General features: G+C 30.6%; 1 protein-coding gene across 6 annotated transcripts in view; it reads right to left on the minus strand.

The window, feature by feature from the left end:
- Positions 1 to 21,379, minus strand: part of CDH19 (cadherin 19) — a 71,171-nt gene extending 49,792 nt beyond the window's left edge. For 3 of the 6 annotated variants that reach the window (XM_036876779.2, XM_036876778.2, XM_036876781.2), the window contains exons 1-2: positions 21,208 to 21,379; positions 2,751 to 3,046 (exon numbers count right to left, since the gene is read on the minus strand). In XM_036876779.2, the coding sequence (XP_036732674.2) occupies positions 2,751 to 2,939 (189 nt within the window). In that variant the 5' untranslated portion in view covers positions 2,940 to 3,046; positions 21,208 to 21,379. Of the gene's footprint in view, positions 1 to 2,750; positions 3,047 to 5,693; positions 5,753 to 21,207 lie in introns of all 6 variants that reach the window. The other 3 variants (XM_036876776.2, XM_036876782.2, XM_036876777.2) reach the window with 2 other exon arrangements.
- Between the last annotated feature and the right edge of the window lie 435 nt (positions 21,380 to 21,814).

Raw genomic sequence — 21,814 nt, forward strand, 5'->3', positions numbered from 1 at the left:
GGAGCATGCTGAGAAGATAATAACTTCAGCCATCCATTGGGTATTAATTACATGCCATAAAATCTACAAATTGCTTTATAATAGTTTTCTCAATTAATCCTCATAACATTATGAGGTACATATTATTGATATACTAAACTATACAGAGAAGAAAAGTGAGACAGAATATTTTTTTAACTTACATAGAATCACATAGTTTTTGTGTAGATTTACAAATTTAGCCACAGGCTTATCTGATCCCATATCTTCCCCTCGAATCACTATGTATGATGACCTTTTAGCCCTTGAGTTTTAGCCAAATTAGATCTCTTTCTTCTTAACATGTTCTACTCAGTTCTCAAATACAGATTTTCTTCTTGTGCCTTTATTATTTTCATTTTTTAAAAGCAAAGTAAATTTGTTCATTCATGTTGTGAATGGAATTTTGAATTTTATGTATAAAAGAAGGGTTATTATGGTATAGATAACATTAGTTGTATGGTTTTTCATATCTAAATTATTTTTACATGAAGAGAATAAACATGTCATAATTCTCTAATCACTGTGAATCCATGCATTTCTTGATTCATCATTTATAAATATGTCCTTATTCAAAGTAAAAGCTTTCCTGAAAATTTACAAAGTTAAACAGGAAATATAAGCTTAAATAAATTCATAACTTTTCTGATAGTTCAAGGTACAATGTATTATTCTGGACTAAAATTTTTCTGTGTGATTGGGGAGAATACCTGAAGTTATCTAAGACAAATAATTATAATAATTTTAATAATGTATTGAATATCATTGCTATTCAAAGAAAGAAACAAATTGGAATAATAATGAAAAGATAACAAAAGAGTTACAGCTCTTTTGAAAGTCCGTCATTACTCAGAAGGTAAAAAGGAAGACTCCATGCTCCAATGTTAAGTAATTAAGGAAAACTAATGTCCTCTCCAATCAATACATCACATGAAAATAATGCATGGCCCATGGTTTTCAAATATCATTTCAATATAGTTTGAAAATTTGATTCAATATTAGAATGAAGATAAGTCAAATTTAGTAATGAATCAATGTATTTCAGGTACATTCATAGTGTGCAATTTTCATAGATTAGTAAACTTGATCTTTTTAGGGCAATAATTAAAGCAAAAAACAAAAAACAAAGTTATATGAACAGTCTGCCTCTAAATGTCAAGATATGCATAAGTTAAACACATTCCAATTTTATAGATCCTAGTATTACAAAATTTTCTGTATTTCTATTCAACATACTTTTTCAACCAGGCAGTTACTATTTGGCAAATCAATATGGCTTTCCAAACTTAATCTCATTTAACACATAGATCAAAATGAAAGTTATCTCAGACATATCATCTACATTTTACTTTTACCAGCTCTTTAATTACAAGCACCTAAACATTCATGATTACTCCCTTTTAAACCACTTTTCTGTATGTCATTTCAACCTAATAAGTTTGTTTAGAGGGAAAGCATCTATTGGAGTATTTGCAAAAATTTTTTACAGAATGGAAAAAATAGGTGAAACTAATCATTATGTGAAAGGAGGAAATGGGAGGTTGTGTAGGCTGCATAAAAACAAAAATTAAGAGTGTGCCAGTTAGCTAGGGAGGTAGTCTCTGTTCTGACTGTAGTGATGCACTTCCCTGCAGATCCTATTCACTTCAAGTCATCAGAAGAGGTTAGCCTGTTGTCCCATTCAGTGAAGGGAGAGCGTATGGCGCTCAGTGGAGTCCACTGTAATATGGCTAGAGAGACTCAGTTAACTAGCAGACACTTAATTATGGACCTCATCATGCCATCCTGCCTGTGACGTATCTGCAGTCATCTCAGAAAATAAAAAGGCATAAGAAATACTACCTATAGCAGGCCCACACATTTGAAATTGGTTGCTTACAGTCCTAATCTAAGCCATTGGTTGAATGTATCCATACACATTTGACTGAAGGGACAGATGACCTCCTAGGGAATCTGGACATCACAGTAACAGTGCAGCTCTCTGAAAGGGCTAGGAAAAGAGAGTTAATGAATTCTGAATGCCTCACCCTTTGGGCCCAATTAAATTTTAGTACCAGTTAATTAGTGGTTAAACTTAATTCAGTTCATTCATCTAGAGAAAAAGCCTTACAGAAAAGGACATAATACTGTAATTACCTCTGTTTAAAGAAAGTCAAATAATAATAAAAACCGGAAAATATAAACAGGAAATGTTTTGTCTCATTAAGGAAATATTCTGAAAATATATTCTTGTAAGAAAGTGAAAATAATTACTCTTTGTACTTCAACTTCATTAATCAAATGAAGTATATAGGTTCTTGAAGCTACTTAACTGTAAAAGGATTTGGTATTAATCTGCTTCATTAAAAATTAATGAGGGGTAAATCAACACCTACTTAGCATAATAGAAAATCAGGCTTAATACTGTTGGTAAACTTAACAGTTCTCAGTGTGGTTATTTTGATCCTCTACCAAAAATAACACAATCAAATTTCCAGATGTTGATAAACGAGGGTTGCATTTTCATATGGGAGAAAATGGTGAAATCTGAAAACCAGAGCTTTCCTTCTTGATCAAGTTTCTGTGTCTCATTTTAGATGCTTGCAAGTCTGAAACAATTTATGCTGGTGCCTAAAACTTTCTAATGGTTCCACTGAGAACATGCAGAACTCATCAAATACCAGCACTTCCTCAACTCATTCATTTAGATTTACACAACTTTATTTCCTGTAACACTTTTAGAAAATCAGTACCTGCCCAATGTGATGACTAGTCTTATTCATTTCCTCTGGTACAAAAAACTGGTTCCACATCCAGCCACGCTTCACTCTCAGGTGAGATCTCATTGCGTGCTTAACTTTCTCTACTTCAGAGTTTTCTATTGCTGTAAGGCAAGGCCATAGGAGAAGTCCCAACATAAAGGGTAGCAATAAACAATTCATTCTGCTCTTCTGATTCCAACTGGTGTTCTTCAGAGGGAACAGTATGTTGCAAAGAAAAGTCTTATGCTCTTTTGTATTCTTTTTAACTCAGAGTATCTTTTATATTCCTAAAGAAGAAGAGACAAAATTTGACATTTTAAAATTAACACTTTCTCACATAATTGCTAAAGAAAGGATACAATTTTGCATCCATAAAAATGGAACAAATATATACATCTAATTTATCTTACAATTAAGCTAGTTAATTATACTTTGAGCCCAACAATAATTTGAATGGAATAATTATAAATATCTGCTCATGCACTCACCATTTTAAGCTGTAGTCATGAATCTCCCTAAAGGTTGAAAAGCCTCTCTGGCCATCTCCTTGACTGATAGCTGACATTGAGATAGATTTTATTTTTTTAATTTAATGTGCTTACTTCTTCCACTCTATCTCAGTAAAACTCAAACTATCCCATTAAAACAATAAATAGTTGAGGGAAGGGGAAGATACTTCACTTCTTTTTTCAATAGAAATCAGTTTCCTCATTCAATTTCCCAAATTATGGTATTTTACAGAGCATTAAATAGGCAAAATGACAGTTCAGCGTAAAATCTGGGGGACTTACTGACAAGTTATGTTGAGGTTACAAAATACTGTGAACAGATACCATTTTATATTATTAAAGTTATGAAAGAAGTTTTTCATCTTAAAGAAATAATGCCATTTTCTACAAAATACAAAACTATTGGGTGAAAATGGCTAAATGTTTATAACATGTAAGATGGAGATGAAGGATGTATTCTAGTATTTAAATATTAAAACAAAAATTTTAAGTACTGAGTTTTACATTTATAACTTTCCATTTACCTGATATTGATCATACCAACTCTGTTTGAAATGACTGCTAATTTTTCTCACTTTTAAATGAAACTTAATAGCTTTGTTTCCTCCTACATCTACACAGCACCTCTATACAACCACATTGGATTTGTGTGACTCATGAAGAAATGTAGTTTTCTTAGATCTACAGTGGAAATTAATACTATATAAACAACAGAAAAGCCAGAGTCCCTGTTTGTTAGGAGTTTTCTACATGGTCTCATTTTGAATCTCCTCCATACATTTTTAAATATCCCCTGAGAGGATTTTTTAGGCCTTTGTCTCTTGTTAGGAAGAGTTGTTAAAAAAACACCTAATTAAAGAAGAGTACATTGTCACAAATGGGGATTCTGTGGTCCTTCCACAGTTTCTTTAAGCAGATGTATTATTTGTTATAAATGTATTTAATGAACATCATGAAAATTTCAGCTGAGATGAAAATTAAAGATGAATTTCATCCTTACACTGAATATCTGAAATTCAAATAATGGCTGTTTATAAATTTATAAAATATATACTTTTGATTAAAGACTTATTCTAATATTTTAATATTCAATTTTAATTTTTAAAGTGTACATACACACATATAGTTTATGTGCCCAAGTATGTGTGTGTGTGTGTGTCTGTATGTGTGTCTTTGTGTCTAATGAATGGTTAAAATTATGTGACATCTAAAGTTGTTTTAAGTCAGGAAGTGGGCATGTACATAGATAAAACAAGGGTACCTATATCTTGATAGTTCTGAAGCTGGCTAATAATATATCAGTGTACACAATACTATATTCTCTATTTTTAGATGTATGAAAATGTCATAATGTAAAATTAACAAAAATGTTGTTTACCCAACATTACAAGTACATTTTGATAGTTTTACTAAGTTTATGTAATACCATTGTATAAAAGAAAATTGCATTTGTTCCAAATGAACAATGAGATGGAAACAGTAAATGTATAGGTAAATATTACAGGTGATTGTTTAGTTTTTATTAATTATTTAAAATAGTTTACTGTGTATCCATTAATAACAATGTATTATAGGATATGTAACATATGTAAAAGTAAAATTCATGATGATAACAGCACAAATAATGGGATGTGAGAAATGAAAGTATCTGGTAGTTAATTTATTACATTATAGATAAAGTATAAAACAGTAATTCAAGTAGACTGTGGGGCCAAGTGATGGATGAACATCAAAATCACTAGATCAATGACAAAAAACAAAGTGCTATATTAAGTGACTAAGAAAGGGAAAAAAGGATTCCAAAAAAATTTTTTTATTAGTTCTATAATAATAATAATAATAATAAACAGGAAAGTAGAGGGGAAGTAGTAAAATCATGATTGCATAGCAAATTCAACCAAGTGAATCAACTCATCAAAAATAAATTAATAAAACACTACAAATAAAAGAGTTTGTCAGTTTTAGTTCTGAAAACTTAACCCAACAATGTCCTCTTCATAAGAGAAACACTTTAATTGTAAATATACAGATAGGTTAAGACACCATAAAATTAATAATTATAAGTTAACTGAAATGGCCTCATAAACAAGACCTCAAAAAAGACAAGAAGTATTACCTGAAAGAAGAAGGGCATTTATAAGGATAAAAAAGTAAATTCACCAAAAAGGCCTCAAAGTCCTAATGTGAATGACTTCACATGAGAGCTTTAAAATACATGAAGCAAAAATCAACAGTTAGGGAGAGGTAAACAAAATCGTAATTGTGGAGTAGTTAACACTGTTTTTCTACTGAAATACCAACAGGACAAAATGAAATGGAATGAAATATAGTTTCTTTTCATGTACTGCTGGCAGGGATGTAACATGGAACAACCACTGTAGAAAATAGATGGGTGGCAGTTTGTTGAAAATTTTAACATACTTACCATGTGATGCAGCCATTCCATTCCTAGTATTTACTCCAGATAAATAAAATCGTATGTCCCTAGAAAGACATTTACATGAATACTTAGAGTAACTTTATTTGTAATAGACAGAATGAGATATGTGGTATACACATATATACACACTGGAATATTATTCAGCCACAAAAAGGAATAAAATTTGCCATTTGCAATATGGATGGATGTAGAGGGTGTTATGCTAAGTGCAATGACAGAGAAAAACAAATACCATATGATTTCACTTATATGTGGAATCTAAAAAACAAAACAAATGAAAAACCAAACTAGAAATAGACTAATAGACACAGAGAACAGACTGTTATTTGCCATAGGAGGGGGTGTGTGGGGTGTGGGATGGGTGGAATTAAAAAAAAAGAACTATTGATGCCCACAATAACTTTGAAAGCAATTATGCTGAGTGAAAGAAGCTTAACAAAAACAAATTTAGATTGTATGTTTCCATTTATATATAATTCTAGAAAACTTAAACCTATCACAGTGACAGAAAGGAAAGTAGATTAGCAATTGAGAAAGAATGGAAATTTGAGAGTGATAAAAAGTACGGATTACCAAGGGGCACCAGGGAATATTTGAAGTTGGTGTCTATATTCATTATCTTCTTGATTGTAATTTTGGTCTCAAAGGAGTAAAAAATCCAATTCAGTTCGAGTATGTGCAGTTTATTCTGTCAAATATACCTCATTAATGTTATTTAAAAAAACTTGATAAGTCAAAACTAAGAAGAACGAATTACCCATTTGTGGCACACAGTTAATAGATGTGTCATGATGTGCTATAAAAGGCTGTAAAGAATACAATCTATGAAGCATTTCTATCAAAAAAGGTTGAAAACTAAATTCCAGGTAACAACTAATTAATCTGTAATATAACAAAATCAAATGAAACTGAAATAAACAAATTAAAATTGTGAACCTTTCTACAGATTTTCTACCCACACTGTGATCTGTGGAATAGTGGCATTTGGTAAAAATGCTGCATCTTGAGCTTCTCCAAATATAGTGACACTGAGTCTGCATTTTATCGCACCACATGAAATCTGTATACACACTGAGTTTTAAACAGTACTTCTCCATCAGATAACTGATACAGTTTCTTCAACATATCTTCGGTTTGCAAAAAAAAAGTGAAGGGCTCAGGAAGACGTTGTTCTAGATTAAAAGACAATTAAGAGAAACAGGAACAAGTGCAAAATGACATGTTTGGACCCTGATTTGTACAAACTTTTTTTATATTTACATTTTTATGAATCTGTAAAAATTTAAATATAAATTGGGAATTAGATGATAAAGAGGAAATACAGTTAATTTTGTTAGTTATGTAAGTTTCTTTGTTGTTATATAGAAGATATACCCTGTTTTTAGTCATGTGAAATGAAACATGTTTTTTTTGGAAATAACATGCTATTTAGAATTTTCTTTGAAACATTTCAGAAATAATAGGATCCCAGGTAAAAGCTTGATAATAATTTGAAATTGGGTTATGGGTATTTGCATAACTATTATTTTATTTTCATTTTTAAGTTATACATTATTAAAGCAACAAAATAAATATTTATTGTGTATTTTAAAAATCATTAAATATTTTAATGCAAGCTATTGATGAGAATGTACAGAAAACAGAACTCCTATATAATGCTCATGAAATTGAAAATTTGGAGAGTTTAGAGAATAATTTGGCCAAATCTAGTATATTTAAAAGTTAGTTTAATCTGTAAATTAACAGCTATTTTTTTATTGCTTTATACTTAAAGAAACTTTCAATTTGTATTTCACTGGAAGGCAAATATCATCTGGATTGATTAGAAAAAAATATATGAAAAAAGGAAGTTCAAATTAGGTTACTATATGATATCAATTACAGAAGTGCTTCAAATTTATTAGATGGTGCCCCAGAGACTACTGTCATAAATAGTAAAACAAGTGGAGGAAAGGAAAAATGACACACAAATTTATTATAGTAATTATCATTATATCAGGAAGAGAAATTGGTTTAAAAGCTGAAGTTTAGAAACAAATATGTCACATTTTCCTCCCTCTAAATCAATTAAATGTCAAATAATAATACTCATTTAATCTGGGTGTTTTTCTATTACATGTTTTTTTTCAGGTTAAGCATATAATTGAAATATTTCACAATTAAATTTAAAATTAATAGTTAAAATATAATCATTTTATAATTTTAAATCATAACAAAACAGATGTGAATACCCTTTCACTTGAACCTCTTAATATAAACATACAAGAAAGAAATGATAGAAGTAGGTACGTCTGAATGATGAAATACTGTAGCTTTGTTTATATTCTTCTAGACTCCAAATTTTCTATAATGCTCATTCATTTTAGGAGAAGGGAAAAACGTTTCAAACAATGGTCTAGTCTTGATTGAAGAGTGTTGGCAGCTGTCAGTGGTGCCAGACTGAGAAATATTCAGGGCTTGGTACAGGGTAATAAGGAAAAAAGCTATCAATTAGTAGGTCTGAAATGGGCCCTAGAGAAACAAGCAGTGACATTTCCACCCTTCATCTGCAATCCTGGTTATATTTTCCAATCAGGTGAACACATGGATAAAAATGTGCATAATATTTCAACATGGAAAAAATATGCTACTACTGTTAGTGTACTTAGATTTAATCTCATTGTCAGTCCCTACGTATATTTATAAATATTAAATAAATAAAATTTAGGGTGCAGCATATTTCAAAATAATTAATGTATAAAAGTAAAGTGGCATTAAGAGTATTATATAATAAAATATTTATATCAATATATGCATAACACTGTTATTTTAAGTGTCAACATATTATGTACAAGTAGAATCATATAATTTGAGTATTGAAAAATGTATTTCATTTCATGTGTTACATTCACAAATGAAAGAATTTATACCGAGAAATTTTAAGTGACCTGCCCAGTAACAAATAGTTATTCACTAGTAGAGGTACAGCTGGAAACCTAATCTTAAGTGCATAGAATGCGCAGTATACACTGTGCTTTACTCAATGGAAGAAAGAAAATGCATGGCTATTTAACACCCTACATGGCATCTGTCACTGATAGTTCACCTTATTTAAAATGAATAAAGACCTATTAATTGCATTTTAACATCTGGACCAGTCTTGAAACTAGACATAATAAAATGTTTTCTATTAATCTCCTTTAGGACACCTTTTCCCACCTTGTTCTAACAATTGTTGAGGTTAAAAAAAAAAGGAAGTCAGAATGATGGATTTGGTGTCTGTGTGGGGGAAGATAAAAGTTGAAGCTAAGGGAAAATTGTATGGGATAAACATAGAAACTCAATCCTATTTGTGATCTTTTAAAAATCAAGTGAAACTTGGCAGCCTTACAGAGTGACACTACACATAAAGGCTTTTAAATGGCTTTCTCAGAATTGCTAATAGGAAATACAGAAATAAATGTGAGTGGATATAGTTTTCATACATAAGTGTGAAGAAGCAATACTTCTGACCCAAAATTTGTTATAAACCATGTGCCAACTCTTTCTCCATAGTCCTAGAATGTAAAAGACCTTTCTTGGTCTCATTCAAGAGCTCTAATTAAACATATTTTTCATATGTATAGTCACAAATAAAAGCCATTTGCTATAGATAAAGCCGCAGAAAGTCAGAATGCCTATATAAGGACCTCCTGAGCTCTCTTTGACCATACAGCCTTCCCCATTCAACATTTGTATGACATCCTAAGATAAGGAGCAACAAGTCCCATTCCATCTCTGGGATGGCTATGGTGAACTCTATTCTTGAGCAGTGTGGTAGGAGGGCTGTGGATTAATGAGCACTGTATCGGAAAAACTAAGCATCAACAAAATTGAGCCTGACTGCAAAATAATCTAAGAGAACAGATTCCAGCTGATGAAATACACATGGCAAAATCTAAAATGGGCAAAATCTCATTTTTTAAAAGCTGGTATCCCACTTTTTTTTCCCCTTCCATAAGCTACCAAAACATGATTTCTCATTATTTCAAGGTTAAATTTCTGTATGTGTTTGTACTGAAGATTTGACTAAAACTCTTTTTGGGCCATATTCCTCATTATTTTTTTTTGCCAGTGCAGTTCATCTGTACAGACTTAATTATGTCTTCACCATATTTGTAATCTGATACTAGTTTAGCCATTGCATGTCCATTGGCTATTTTCTACACCTATTTTCCTGTATGACTGCAGTCACATCTGTAAAATATTTTCATTTTTGAAAACTTTTTTTCTATTAATGTTCTTGTGAAATACATAAGATGGAAAAATAAAGCACTGCTTTATTTGTGATATCTAAAACAGTATTCTAATATTACACTATTTTAGGAGGTAAATCCACATATATTTGTCTATACTTTTAGCTTCATTGTATAATTTAAAAGCACTGGGAAGTTCCTGAATAATCTAAACCTATGCATCTGGAGATGATACGTAAAGGTGACCACACATTTGACGAAGAAACAAGTGAATGGAAAGAGATTTCAAAACTCATGTTAACATGTTATTCAGCCATTAAATACGGTGCTGTAAAATCATCTAATGATATGGATGTATAGCTGTGACAGTTTGTTAGGTGAAAGAATAAATTAAATACTCAGAAAATCATTCTGTCAATTTAAGAAAATAAATGTAGACAAATTCAGAGAAGAAAGCCTGGAGGACTATGCCATCAAATGAAGACAGAAATCACCTCTGAAATGAGGAATTATAAATGGGTTACAATTTCCCTCTTGTGTATTTATGTTTTGATATTTAATACATATATATACATAAAATTTTATAGTAAGTTATAAAACTATTTTACGCAAAGAAAGGTTAGTTGGCACCATAGTGAAGATCAAGAGATCACTACTGACTCTGGAGTTATCCTCTCAAATAGGTTAAGAAAAAGTCCAAAAACAGCTCGGTGGAGAGAAGAGCTCTGCCTGTGGAGCAAGTATGACCAGCCCAGCCCCACCATCCACTCCCCAGATGGCTGGAAAAATGGCTTAACCTCTGGGTGCCCCATTTGTCTCATGAAAAATGAGGATAACAGTGCATATTTCTTTGAGTTGTTATCTTGATTAAATAAGCTTATGTACCCAGAATGTTGTCTGACACATGTAAGTGCTATGTAAGTGTTTAAAACTAACTGCATACAAATAGACATTTATAAGTGGATGGTAAAGATCCAATGGTTTCTTTATTTCTAAACTTTGAGACATTCAGCTATTGTTATTTCTGGAAAGCATACACACACATATAAAAACTCTATAAATGATATTGCAAAAAGAGTATAAGCTTTATAGTTCCTAATGTATGTTCTATATGTATTTTCCAATGCCTTAAATGTCCTTTTATTTTCCCAAGCATGGCTAAGTGACTGTGACAAATAAACACTTTCATGCTTGAAACAATGTGTGATACCGCGCGGGCATATATATAGGCTAAAAATGATCTCAGTGTGACTCAGAACAATTACGTTTTCAAAGAAGACTAATTATGACTTAAGGGATGAAAATAATATAATCTATGCACTTATACAGTTTATAACTGAATCTAATTAGAAATAGGCTTTTCTATGACCTCTTCTTGGTTATATAAAGATAATTATTCCATCTGTGAAAACTTATAAAAATATAATGTATTCTGGAAGGCTTGTGGAAAGCTAAAACTAAGCTCAAATAAGCTAGCTTCTCATAGAGAAAAGCAGATGGCAATTAATGTAATGTCTCCATCTTTAGAAAACCAATAAGTAGGCTTGGCCAAAATGATATGCCAAAAGACTTATACTTTATCATGGTCAGGAAGCTCAAAACCTAAAAAAACTGAAAACTTGAAATTCTGATTTGTAAAATGCTACTTAAAATAACATAAAACATTTCTCTTCATCAATTTAAAGAAGCATGTCTAATGTCTTATGTTAAGGTCTAAATGTGTGACAAGCAAACTCTATAAAACCTCAGTCTGAAAAAGATAGTAAAGTGTGCTGCAAATAGCTAAATTATTAGAGGGAAAGCAGTAGACACTCTTGTCCTTTCTTTTAATTTGATGAATTATTTATTATGAAAGTAAAAAACGGAGGTTTTGAAATGTCTATTAACAGTTTACCTTTATTACATAAGTACTTTTCTAATTCCTAAAAATTGACTTTTATGTTATAGACACTGTCTCAACATTCATTTAAAAAAAGGTACTCTAAATTTGTGTGAAACTATTTAATATCTTACCTATTTACTTACACACAGAAAACAAGGATATTAATACTGGAAAAATGTTACATTGTTGAACTTTTCCACCTGAAATATCTTGGGAAATCTGTATTACCTATTGTCTTATTTCCCATTCATTGTCTATTATTATATTTAATTTACATTTATTTTTACTTTCTACATGATGTTAGATTTCAATGAAATAATATGAATCTTTTCATCAGTGCTTAAAAGCACCTGCAATTCCAGGGCATTGAAATGGGTGTTACTTTCTCCCTTCTCCCACCCTGGATGCCTGTTAATCGCCCGCTTGAAGGTATAAATGCAGCCCAACAATCAGACTAACCATGGTCTCCAGAGAGGGATAATATGAGTAAGAGAATCAATGAATAACGTGGAAATAGACTGACAAAACTTGACGGCCAACTGGATTTCAGGATGTATTGCTTACGTAGGGAGTGTCAAAGGTTTGGAAAAACTTAGGTTAAGATACATGCAAAAATTACAGGCAAAGATTCTAAGTGGGCACTTGGTGATACCAGCCTCAGAGAGGATTGTGTTTGTCGTCATGATATCCTTCCTTTCACCCCACTGCTCTAAAAAGAGCCTAGCTTTAATTCTGTAGGATTCATAAACTGCCCCTAACCTCTGGATGATTGGTAAGCTGAAAAGGCTGTGAATGGGATATGAAGTAAGAAGTGAAAAAAGGAATTAAAATCTTTATTTTCGGTCACTGTGGTAGACATATTACTGTTTACCAGTATCCCTCTTACATGGCAGGGTGATGCAACTAGTTTTACTAATGAAATGTAAGTAAAATGTTACTTCATTTCAAAACTGAAGCAGTGAAAAGCCTCTGAGTAATTCTTTCCTCCCCACCTCTCCCTTCCTCGGCAATCAGATGCTGTGGTTAGGAGATGTGGAGCCTCCATCCAGCTTGGGTCACTGAATGACTGTGAGGAGCTGCATACTGCACCCCCACTGACTCTCATTAATCCTTCGTGGTAGGAGGTTTCTGCGGGTTGTGTAGTTCCTTGGTTGCATAGTCTAGCACCCTAGTTAAATCACCGACTGTATTCCTGGTTCCACAATAGATACTTCCTGTTATTTTCTTGTTAGTCTTCCTTGTATCTCAAATAGATACTAGTTATTAGCCTCCACTGCAAAACAGAAGATCAAACTGAGCTTATATAAACTAAGGAGAGAAAGGGAGTCACAAAGGTCAGCTGTAGATAATAGCTGGAATAAAGACTTGTCAGAGTAACAGAGGTGATTAAAATGCCTAACCTAAAAGAATACAATAGGTTGAACAGGGTCAGAGCTGGGGAGAAATAAGACGTGCTGGGGGACACATTTGCATATTAATTCCAAAAACATCATTTTAGACAGCAGCCCAAGTTAAGCTATGTCCAAGTTAAGATATTAAGGGTAGTTAAATAGGCTAAAAATCTCCATAGCTTGTATAATTCAGCTAATTCCTTCTTGTAAATGGGTCAGGCATTGTTTTTTCTAGTTCAAACCAGTCCTGATCAATTTAATAATTATTATTCAATCAATATTCGGAGGCATTCTTGAATCCCTAATGTATAACATATGGATATATTTAATACATAATAAAACTTAATAGTTTAATAAAGTATAACCTATGTAATATATGACCTATATGATATAATGAAGACAGTATAAATGTTATCAAAATATACACCACAAAATACATTAATACATAAGGTATACAGCATATGATGACTTTCAGATACTATCACATGTAAAATTATTCTATTTCTTCCCCACACTACTCTTGTTAGGCAGGGGAATATCCTGTCATTCTAAGGTGAATTGAGGAACTGTCATGATTTATATCCCTGCATTATGCTGTCTGAGAGTGGACTTATTTGTTAATTGGCCCCATTAGATTTTATCTTTACAATTAGTAGGATAAGATTCATAATTAATTTCTATGAATAGAATTAATCAAAGTTATATTACATACACAAATGGAAATTGTGTCTAAACAAACAGAATTTTGTATTTATTTCTAGGCTCATGTACTGTGTCTGTTTATGTGAGTACGAAATTCATACAGGTTGAAACTAAAGTATAATTCATGTGGATATATCACTGACCACTGATTAGAAAACATAATATATATCACAGGTTTTCCTTTATTATCTACTCTAATTCTAGTGAGTTCAGAGTTTTGAGATAGTATAGAACAACTAATGGATTTTAATATTTACAATAACTGAAAAACAAATTTAGGAATGTAAAAATGTTAAACAGAGATTGATGAATAAGTTACACTTTTGAAGATTTCATGAATCATGAAATAAATCTTGTCAGCTAGAAAAAATCATCAGTTATCATATATGTAAAGAGTGTGAAATTCCATACAGTCAAGCAATTTTTCCCCTAAAACATTATTTTGGATATGTAGAAAACATTATCAGTTAATTATTTCATCACATAAATAATAAACTTATATATCACCATAGAGACAAGGTAAAGGAAAATAATTTTTCTTCTTACCTACAATGTATTCTACTGTCCCAAGAATTTATTGCAACATTTATTTTGTTTTCAATTTCTATTAAGAAAATATTGTTTTGTTTTTCACTTGTTGAAAATCGCGTTAGCCACTGTATAGTAAATACATACTTGTACTCTATTTGACAATTTTTGCTGATGTATTAGTATGTATTTCAGATAGTACTACCTACATTTCAGATTATGTAATACTTCGTCAAATATATCATCCAAATGCTCCTTTGTCCAATTATCAATTGTTTTCAGTACATCTTCTTTATAAAATTATAATGTCTATAATTTATTATAAGGTCTATAAATGTCAATACTTAGTAAGCATCACTACCAAATGGTGTGGAAAATATAAATTTGTTATTGAAAAAAGCAAAATATAAACATGATTTTTGTAAAGACCCAAATCTTAGTGAATGGAAAAATTTTTAATGTTATACATTCTGCTATTTTGCTTATATATGTAGAATCAGTGCAAAATTTAAATTCATGAAATAGTATCACAGATCTACATAGTGTCTGATTTAGATGAATTGGGTTAAGTATTAAAAGCATTCCAACCACATGCAAAAGCACTTTTTTGACTTTGTAGCAATAATTATTATTTTATGATATGAGCAAACATGACAGAACTATTATTATTTTATGCTGGAGCTGAATACACTGTAACACTCTCACTTGAATAAGGAGCCCTCCATTAATGTTTTCTTCACTTTACCTCCCAAACACGTGTATTCAAGTTTCATCTATGGTCCAGTCTACTTCTGAAATCTCTAAAATATATATACTGACCTCCTATAACCTCTAAGTACTTAATCCATAACTTTTTGATATGAACTGTTTCTCATAGCAGCAAAGTAAATTGGAGTGATATTCTGAAGTTAGAAAATATGATTCAGGGGCATTAAAGAATTCAGATCATTTTATCTACTAAACTTACATATGAAATTTTATCCTAAAGAAATAAATTGATGTTTAGAAAATTCTGGTACAAATGGATTTACCAATGCATGATTTATTGTGTAAAAACATAGAAACCTAGTAGTTGAACTTAATTGAGCAAGTTTGACACATACATTCAAATAAATGTTTAAAGAGGTTGGAGAGGATTATGACAATGATAGTTGGATAGCTGCGTAGTAAAAAGATTTAGTAGTTACAAGCCTCAGGCAATCAGGAATGCAGAGTTCTATAGGGAGTTGTATTTAATTAGAAAAATCAGTGTTAGCAAATGAAAAAAAAATTGATACCTTTTTTGTCACTAATATATGTCAACACAACATATGCAATCATTTACCTATTAGCAACACAAATGTGCAAGTACCAAGATTTGGTTTCTTACACCATCCATCAATACAAATAAGAACAAAAATCAAAACTGGTATATTTTGGTGAATAGCTGAAAAGAAGTTTTAAGAATGATTCTCAGGAATTAGAGAAGAGTGGATTGAAGAGAGGCTAGAGTCGATAACTGAATTCCATTAGCAGATGAGTCATTCAAAGTAGTGGCCAACACGGGGAAAGAAGAGATGGGAGATTTCTGTACTGGGGGTATTAAAATTAATGAGGAATTTTTAAAGAAGAAAAATAAGGTGTTTGAGAGCCCATTTGCAGGACAATTAAATGAGCAATAATAAGCAAAAATGTTGCTGCAAAGAAATTCATAAACCAAGCACCAAAGTAACCACTCAATAAATTCTGTTTACTACAAATAATAATATATAAGTAATAATAATTTAATAACCATCATTATCTATGACTTGAGAGTTAAAAAGTAAATTTAGGAAATTCAAATTAATAATCTTTCAGAATATTCCATGTGTTAAGATGACAAATTAATTTCAAAACTAAAAAAGGGGGATTCATAGAGTTTACTATCACAGTATTTATTCACAAATATTTTGAAGTAAACAACACAAATTTTGGATCCTAATATGAAACATATATTTCAAAGGATATGTATTAAAAAGTCAGACTATATCATTACATTGGCACAAAATATTTTTGAATAAACACTTCAAGATAAGCATTGTTTTAGTTTTAAACTAGATAATATAAAACTCAATCTTTCCTTAGTCTCTTTACATAAAGCAGGTAAAGCAAGGTATCTGCATCATTTGTTTTGTTTTTTTCTGAATACTAAATTAAAATTTAAAAAATGAATATGCTCCTTTTTGATGTTTATTTTGTTGAATTTATTCAGTATGTCATCATGAAAAAATATTTTGAAGATAAAATTTGAAACCAGATGTGCTACTTAGGCAGAGTGTTCAATATAATTATTTCACATTTTGGGGATATCATTTTATGGTTATCTGTATTAGCTATGTATAAAGAATGACCGAGTAGTGTACTTTAGGTAAATTATTGGAAACATCTCATAAGAGAAGCTTTTAATCCCTTTAACATGAATGACATGCTTATAGAGTAAAAACAGTAAATTTTTGCCCTATAATTACCAAAACAAGAAAATTAAGTAAATCACTTTAATTCCAAATAAAATGTTTATAAGAAAAACTAAACCAGAGATTTTTAAAATCTAGAAAACAGTAAAGGGTACCTCCAAAAGATGCCATGGCTTAAAGACATATAGATTTGAGGAAGTAAAACCATCAAGAATATTGTTAATCTGAGACACAAAATGGATTAAAAAAGTAAGGTAGGTATTTTAAGTTTTTGATTCTTTCATAATTGATGCCAGAGAGGATAATCATATGTTCTTTTAGTGCTTAAATGTAGAAGTATCTGGTATAATCTGGATGACAACTGAATGAAGTACTGAGTGAATAAATGTCTTTTTTTTCCTATTGAGCCACTCTAACTTGTTAATGAGTAGGGAGAGTGAAAGTATCCTGTGAAAAGTGATGATCCTCTATAAAATAATTCCTCAGCTTGAAGTTTTTTTTAATCTGGCAATACTAACATCACTTTGTTTCATAATATGTAGAAAGTAGTTAATATCTTACTAAGATTTTTAATATTTAACTCATATACAGACAGCCTTAAATGTGTATTTCTTGTTTCTATTTTCCCTACAAAAGAGAAACTTAATATCATTATAATAAAAAATATATAATATATATTATATGTAATAAAAATATACTTAATAGCAGTGTATTTTGAACACTAGTCTAATATTTCATATATATATATATATATATATGTATGTATGTGCATAAACAATGACATTGCTTCCTATCTTTAAAATAGTTGAAATTTAATGTCATAAGTCACTGTTAAATCACTCTATAAAATGGAATGCCATTATCATTGTGTATGTATATGTAGTCTTAAAATTATTAAACAGTATATTTATGTATATACAAATTAAAAATTAGTCTATAAATATAGAAACATATGTATATGTGTGTATGTGCTCATGTATGTACTCATTTATTATTAGCCAATAAATGTGGAGTCAAATCCTGGTAGGCCTATAGAATTGGCATATTCTATTGACATTGGATAACAGAGAGGAAATAAATAACTAAAGAGAAACCAATGTCTCAAATACCCAAAAGACAAAAGTCTTATTTAAAAGGAGGGGATTTATAGCCAACTGAGAAGTGATGTTATGGCCCTTTTATTTTTCATCTAACACTATGGGGAAAGGATTATGTTTTTTTGCTTTACTAGTTCATGAGCAATTTCAATCACTATCAAGAAGTATATGCTTAATGATAAACAAGGATACCATTAAAAATTCAAACAAAAGATGCATCTATATCCTTTTCCTCTTTATTTTTAGCATTCTAGTTATATGTTTGTCTCTGAATTTGGCAGTATTGTCTTGAAATCAAAGGAAGTAATAGATTTTCCACTAGAGATTTTTAAGAAGAAAAATATGGCAAACTCTCTGAAATAATTTAGCAATAATCCAACTTAAAGGCAGAAAAATGGTGGCATTTTCCTTTCCTAATGATATATGTATAATTTGCTCATTTCCACAAGAATGATATTTCTAAATTTTGTTCTTAGAGAAAATTACCTAGGTTATTTTAAGCCTTAACTGATGTGCCTAAATTATTCCTGCTTTAATATGCTATTCTGCGGATTTACAAAGCTCATTTATCACATAAGTTCTTAGAATGAAGGAACAGACAAAATGTAGATGTACTGATCCTGTATGTTGATTAGTCACTGTCCTATAATAACATTTCAAATTTTTCTTGGTATGCCAAAGCAGAGTCTCTGAAAATTATATGTTTTGCTTTAATTCACATTCATTGATGATTCTGAATGTCTTTTACTGATAATTAATGAGACAAATTTCTGACAAAAACATATCTGCTTTACTAACTCTAAAGCAATTTTTAAAGTGAGACATGAATACTCTTACTGGATCACATCAGAATTGTCAAGAGGGCATGCATCATTTCAAAAAGACATTGTAAATTGTGAAAGGCAGGTTTTTAAAGCCAGGATTATCTCAGCTGAGTAGTGAGTAGAGTTGGTAACAAACTATTTCATGGTACCCTTTTTTTAAAGTGTCAAATATTTTTCCAGTCATTTGATAAGAATAACTCATTTCTCAAATCTATCAGCTACTAGCAGCATTGCTAAAAGAAAGGATTCACTTGGAGTTATTGAATTCCGTATTTGTTTATGTTTCATCCTCAATCTGTTATGCTAAAGCAAAGATACATGTATTGGAAAATCATGTACATTAAAGGAACTTGTTGTGACAACAGAGTAGAAAAGTTCCACTTTCTCATGTTCATCAGCATGATTCTCAAGCTTTATTTTAAAACAGTAGCAATAAACCCCAATAAAGAAAGGTATATGGAAAAATCAACATGTCCTTTTAAACCATGTAACACATTTATTTCTGTTGTCTTACTACTCAACATGGGAAATCGTATTCTATAAAACTTTAAATATAACATAGTATTTACAGGTGGGGGTGTTAAGAGCATGAGGGGCAAAAAATTCAATATCTATTTATAGATTATCATTTATCAAATTATATTTAGCTCTATTATGACAAATTCCTGAAAGATGGGCCAGGTTTCTTAAGAATGGCTGGCAGCCATTTGTGCACATCATTTTAAAGCCTTTTCAATTTATGATAATTTAATTGAATTAAAAACAAAAACAAAAAAACCCAACAGTTTCTGGGGATAAGTACTCTGGAAAGACTCCAAAAGGGAAAACATAACAAAACAAAAAATATAAGTAGATAATATGTGCTTTAAGACTTCCACAAATTGTGTGAAAGAGTGCGTGCAAGTGTGTGTGTGTCTAAGCATAAAAGTATAAATATTTCATTTGGGCACAGATAAAGAACTTACTAAAATTAAGACTGTAAAATGCAGATATAAATTACTTAATGATCTGATACATTTCAGTCATTGTTAAAAAGCCTTCATACAGTAGAATGTGTTTACATATGAAGTTTAAGGATCAGATGATTTCTAGATTTCAAAAGCAGCTAATTATTAAAAATTGAATAATTCAAGACTTTTAATTTTGTAATGCTAATTACACTTGGAAATACTTTTACTGGTTATGACATCTGGCAAACAGAAATGTTCACATGATATAGAAATTTAAGTATTTTCAAGTTAAAAATTGTAAGTGCATATTTGCATACTTGTGATACTTAAACATGTAAAGTATTTAAAATTTGGAATAAAGAATATTATATAAATGTATATTATTTCATTATAATACTTAATATTGCAAATACATCCAAAATATAAATATATATTGCTAAATTTGCAAATATTTTACATGTCTTATCTACAGATATATTTATTCAGAAAATGAATTTATAAAGTATAAATTATATAATCTAAAGAAAACATCTGTCCTTCTATCTAGATCCTTTTGATGCTAACTTCTTCATTTTTTTAAATATGTAGTTACAGATTTACTAAATAAGTAATTTAGTAATTTTGGCAAACTTACATTGACATTTTGGTTAAAATTACTAACTAAAACTACTTGTAACAAATTAGAATTAAGAACTATTAAATGTATTTCAAATTTTGCATTTTCTTAACTTATAATTTTGTCTTTCATATTTAACCTTTTTATTACATGTAATGTATATAATATATTGCAAATTAATATGTGCACATGTTCAAATACATGTTTGTATTCATAATATTCTCAGTAGCTTACTTTCATTAGTATTATTATTATAACATTCTTAAGTAGGTAAATTCTTTTGCTTTAAGAATTCGAATGTCAATAGAAAGTTGGATAGCCAAAACCTCACAAGGAGAAAGGAAATAAAATAATTATATGTCAAGTTTGATAACAGATTGTCCTTCAAAGAAACATTTTATCTTATTTGTCCAGAAAATTGCAGACTGAACACCGCTTACTAAGAAAAAATGTATTATATTAAAATATTTATTCAATAAATATTTTTCTCACATCTTTATGGTTGACAACTTTATTGTTCATAGCATCTAACAGTACAGATGTAAATATATGATAAATTATAAAAAATCCCAGAGAAAGGAAAAGATGGAGCAGTGATACATTCCTACCAATAAACACCATTTTAAATGCCCTATATATGAGTAACTTTTACTTTTCTCAATCACGAATAGCAGACGTGGCAAATTGTTCTCACAATAATTTGTTTTAGAGAAAGTCCAATATACATGGTCATAGTTTTAAAATTTTTAGAATGTTTTTCTTTAAGAAGCATACTCTAGCAAAAACTTCCAAGTACTTTTTGGTCCTTTTCATTAAGAGATAATGTATATAATCCAATATGTACCTGATTATCACATTCTTACCTGTGTATCTTCAAGTTCTAGGAGTTCTGTGGAAATTGAAATTCAAAATTCATGTTAAATATAAGGAATAGTAAGGGAGATGATTCTCACTTGGCTTCTCAGGCTTCTCATCAAACCCCACATGTGCCACATTGCTCGGAGTTACAGATGCTTGCGCTTTTAGTACCACACTTGCATGTCACTGCTTATTGAATGCTATTTTGGGTTCTCTGCGTGGAGCCATGAACACTGAGCCTTTTGTGCAGAATATCATAAGAGCACTCTGATGTCCATTCACGGTCTGGGGTTAAAATGCAGACAGCTCCAGTAAGTAGTATGAGCTGATTATATTTTTTTCCTTTTTCCTAAACAACAAGCAAAAAGAAAATAAAGTACTTTTTGGCTTGAGGTGATAAGGAGTGAATTCAACTTATGTAAGAGAATTCTGCAAGTGGAAAGGACATGCCCTCCTGCTTGGGGATTAGCTGATGAAACAATGATCAATTTAAAGCAGGCACAAAAGTTACTAAAAAGAGAAGATCTTTTCCACTATATTTCAATGCCTTCTGGCTGGTGCTTAATTCAGTCCTTCTGTTCAAGAATCTAGCAAAATATAGAAAGAGAGGGC

The sequence above is a fragment of the Manis pentadactyla genome, chromosome 6 (genome assembly GCF_030020395.1).
Source record: "Manis pentadactyla isolate mManPen7 chromosome 6, mManPen7.hap1, whole genome shotgun sequence".
In the NCBI taxonomy this organism is placed as follows: Eukaryota; Metazoa; Chordata; class Mammalia; order Pholidota; family Manidae; genus Manis; species Manis pentadactyla.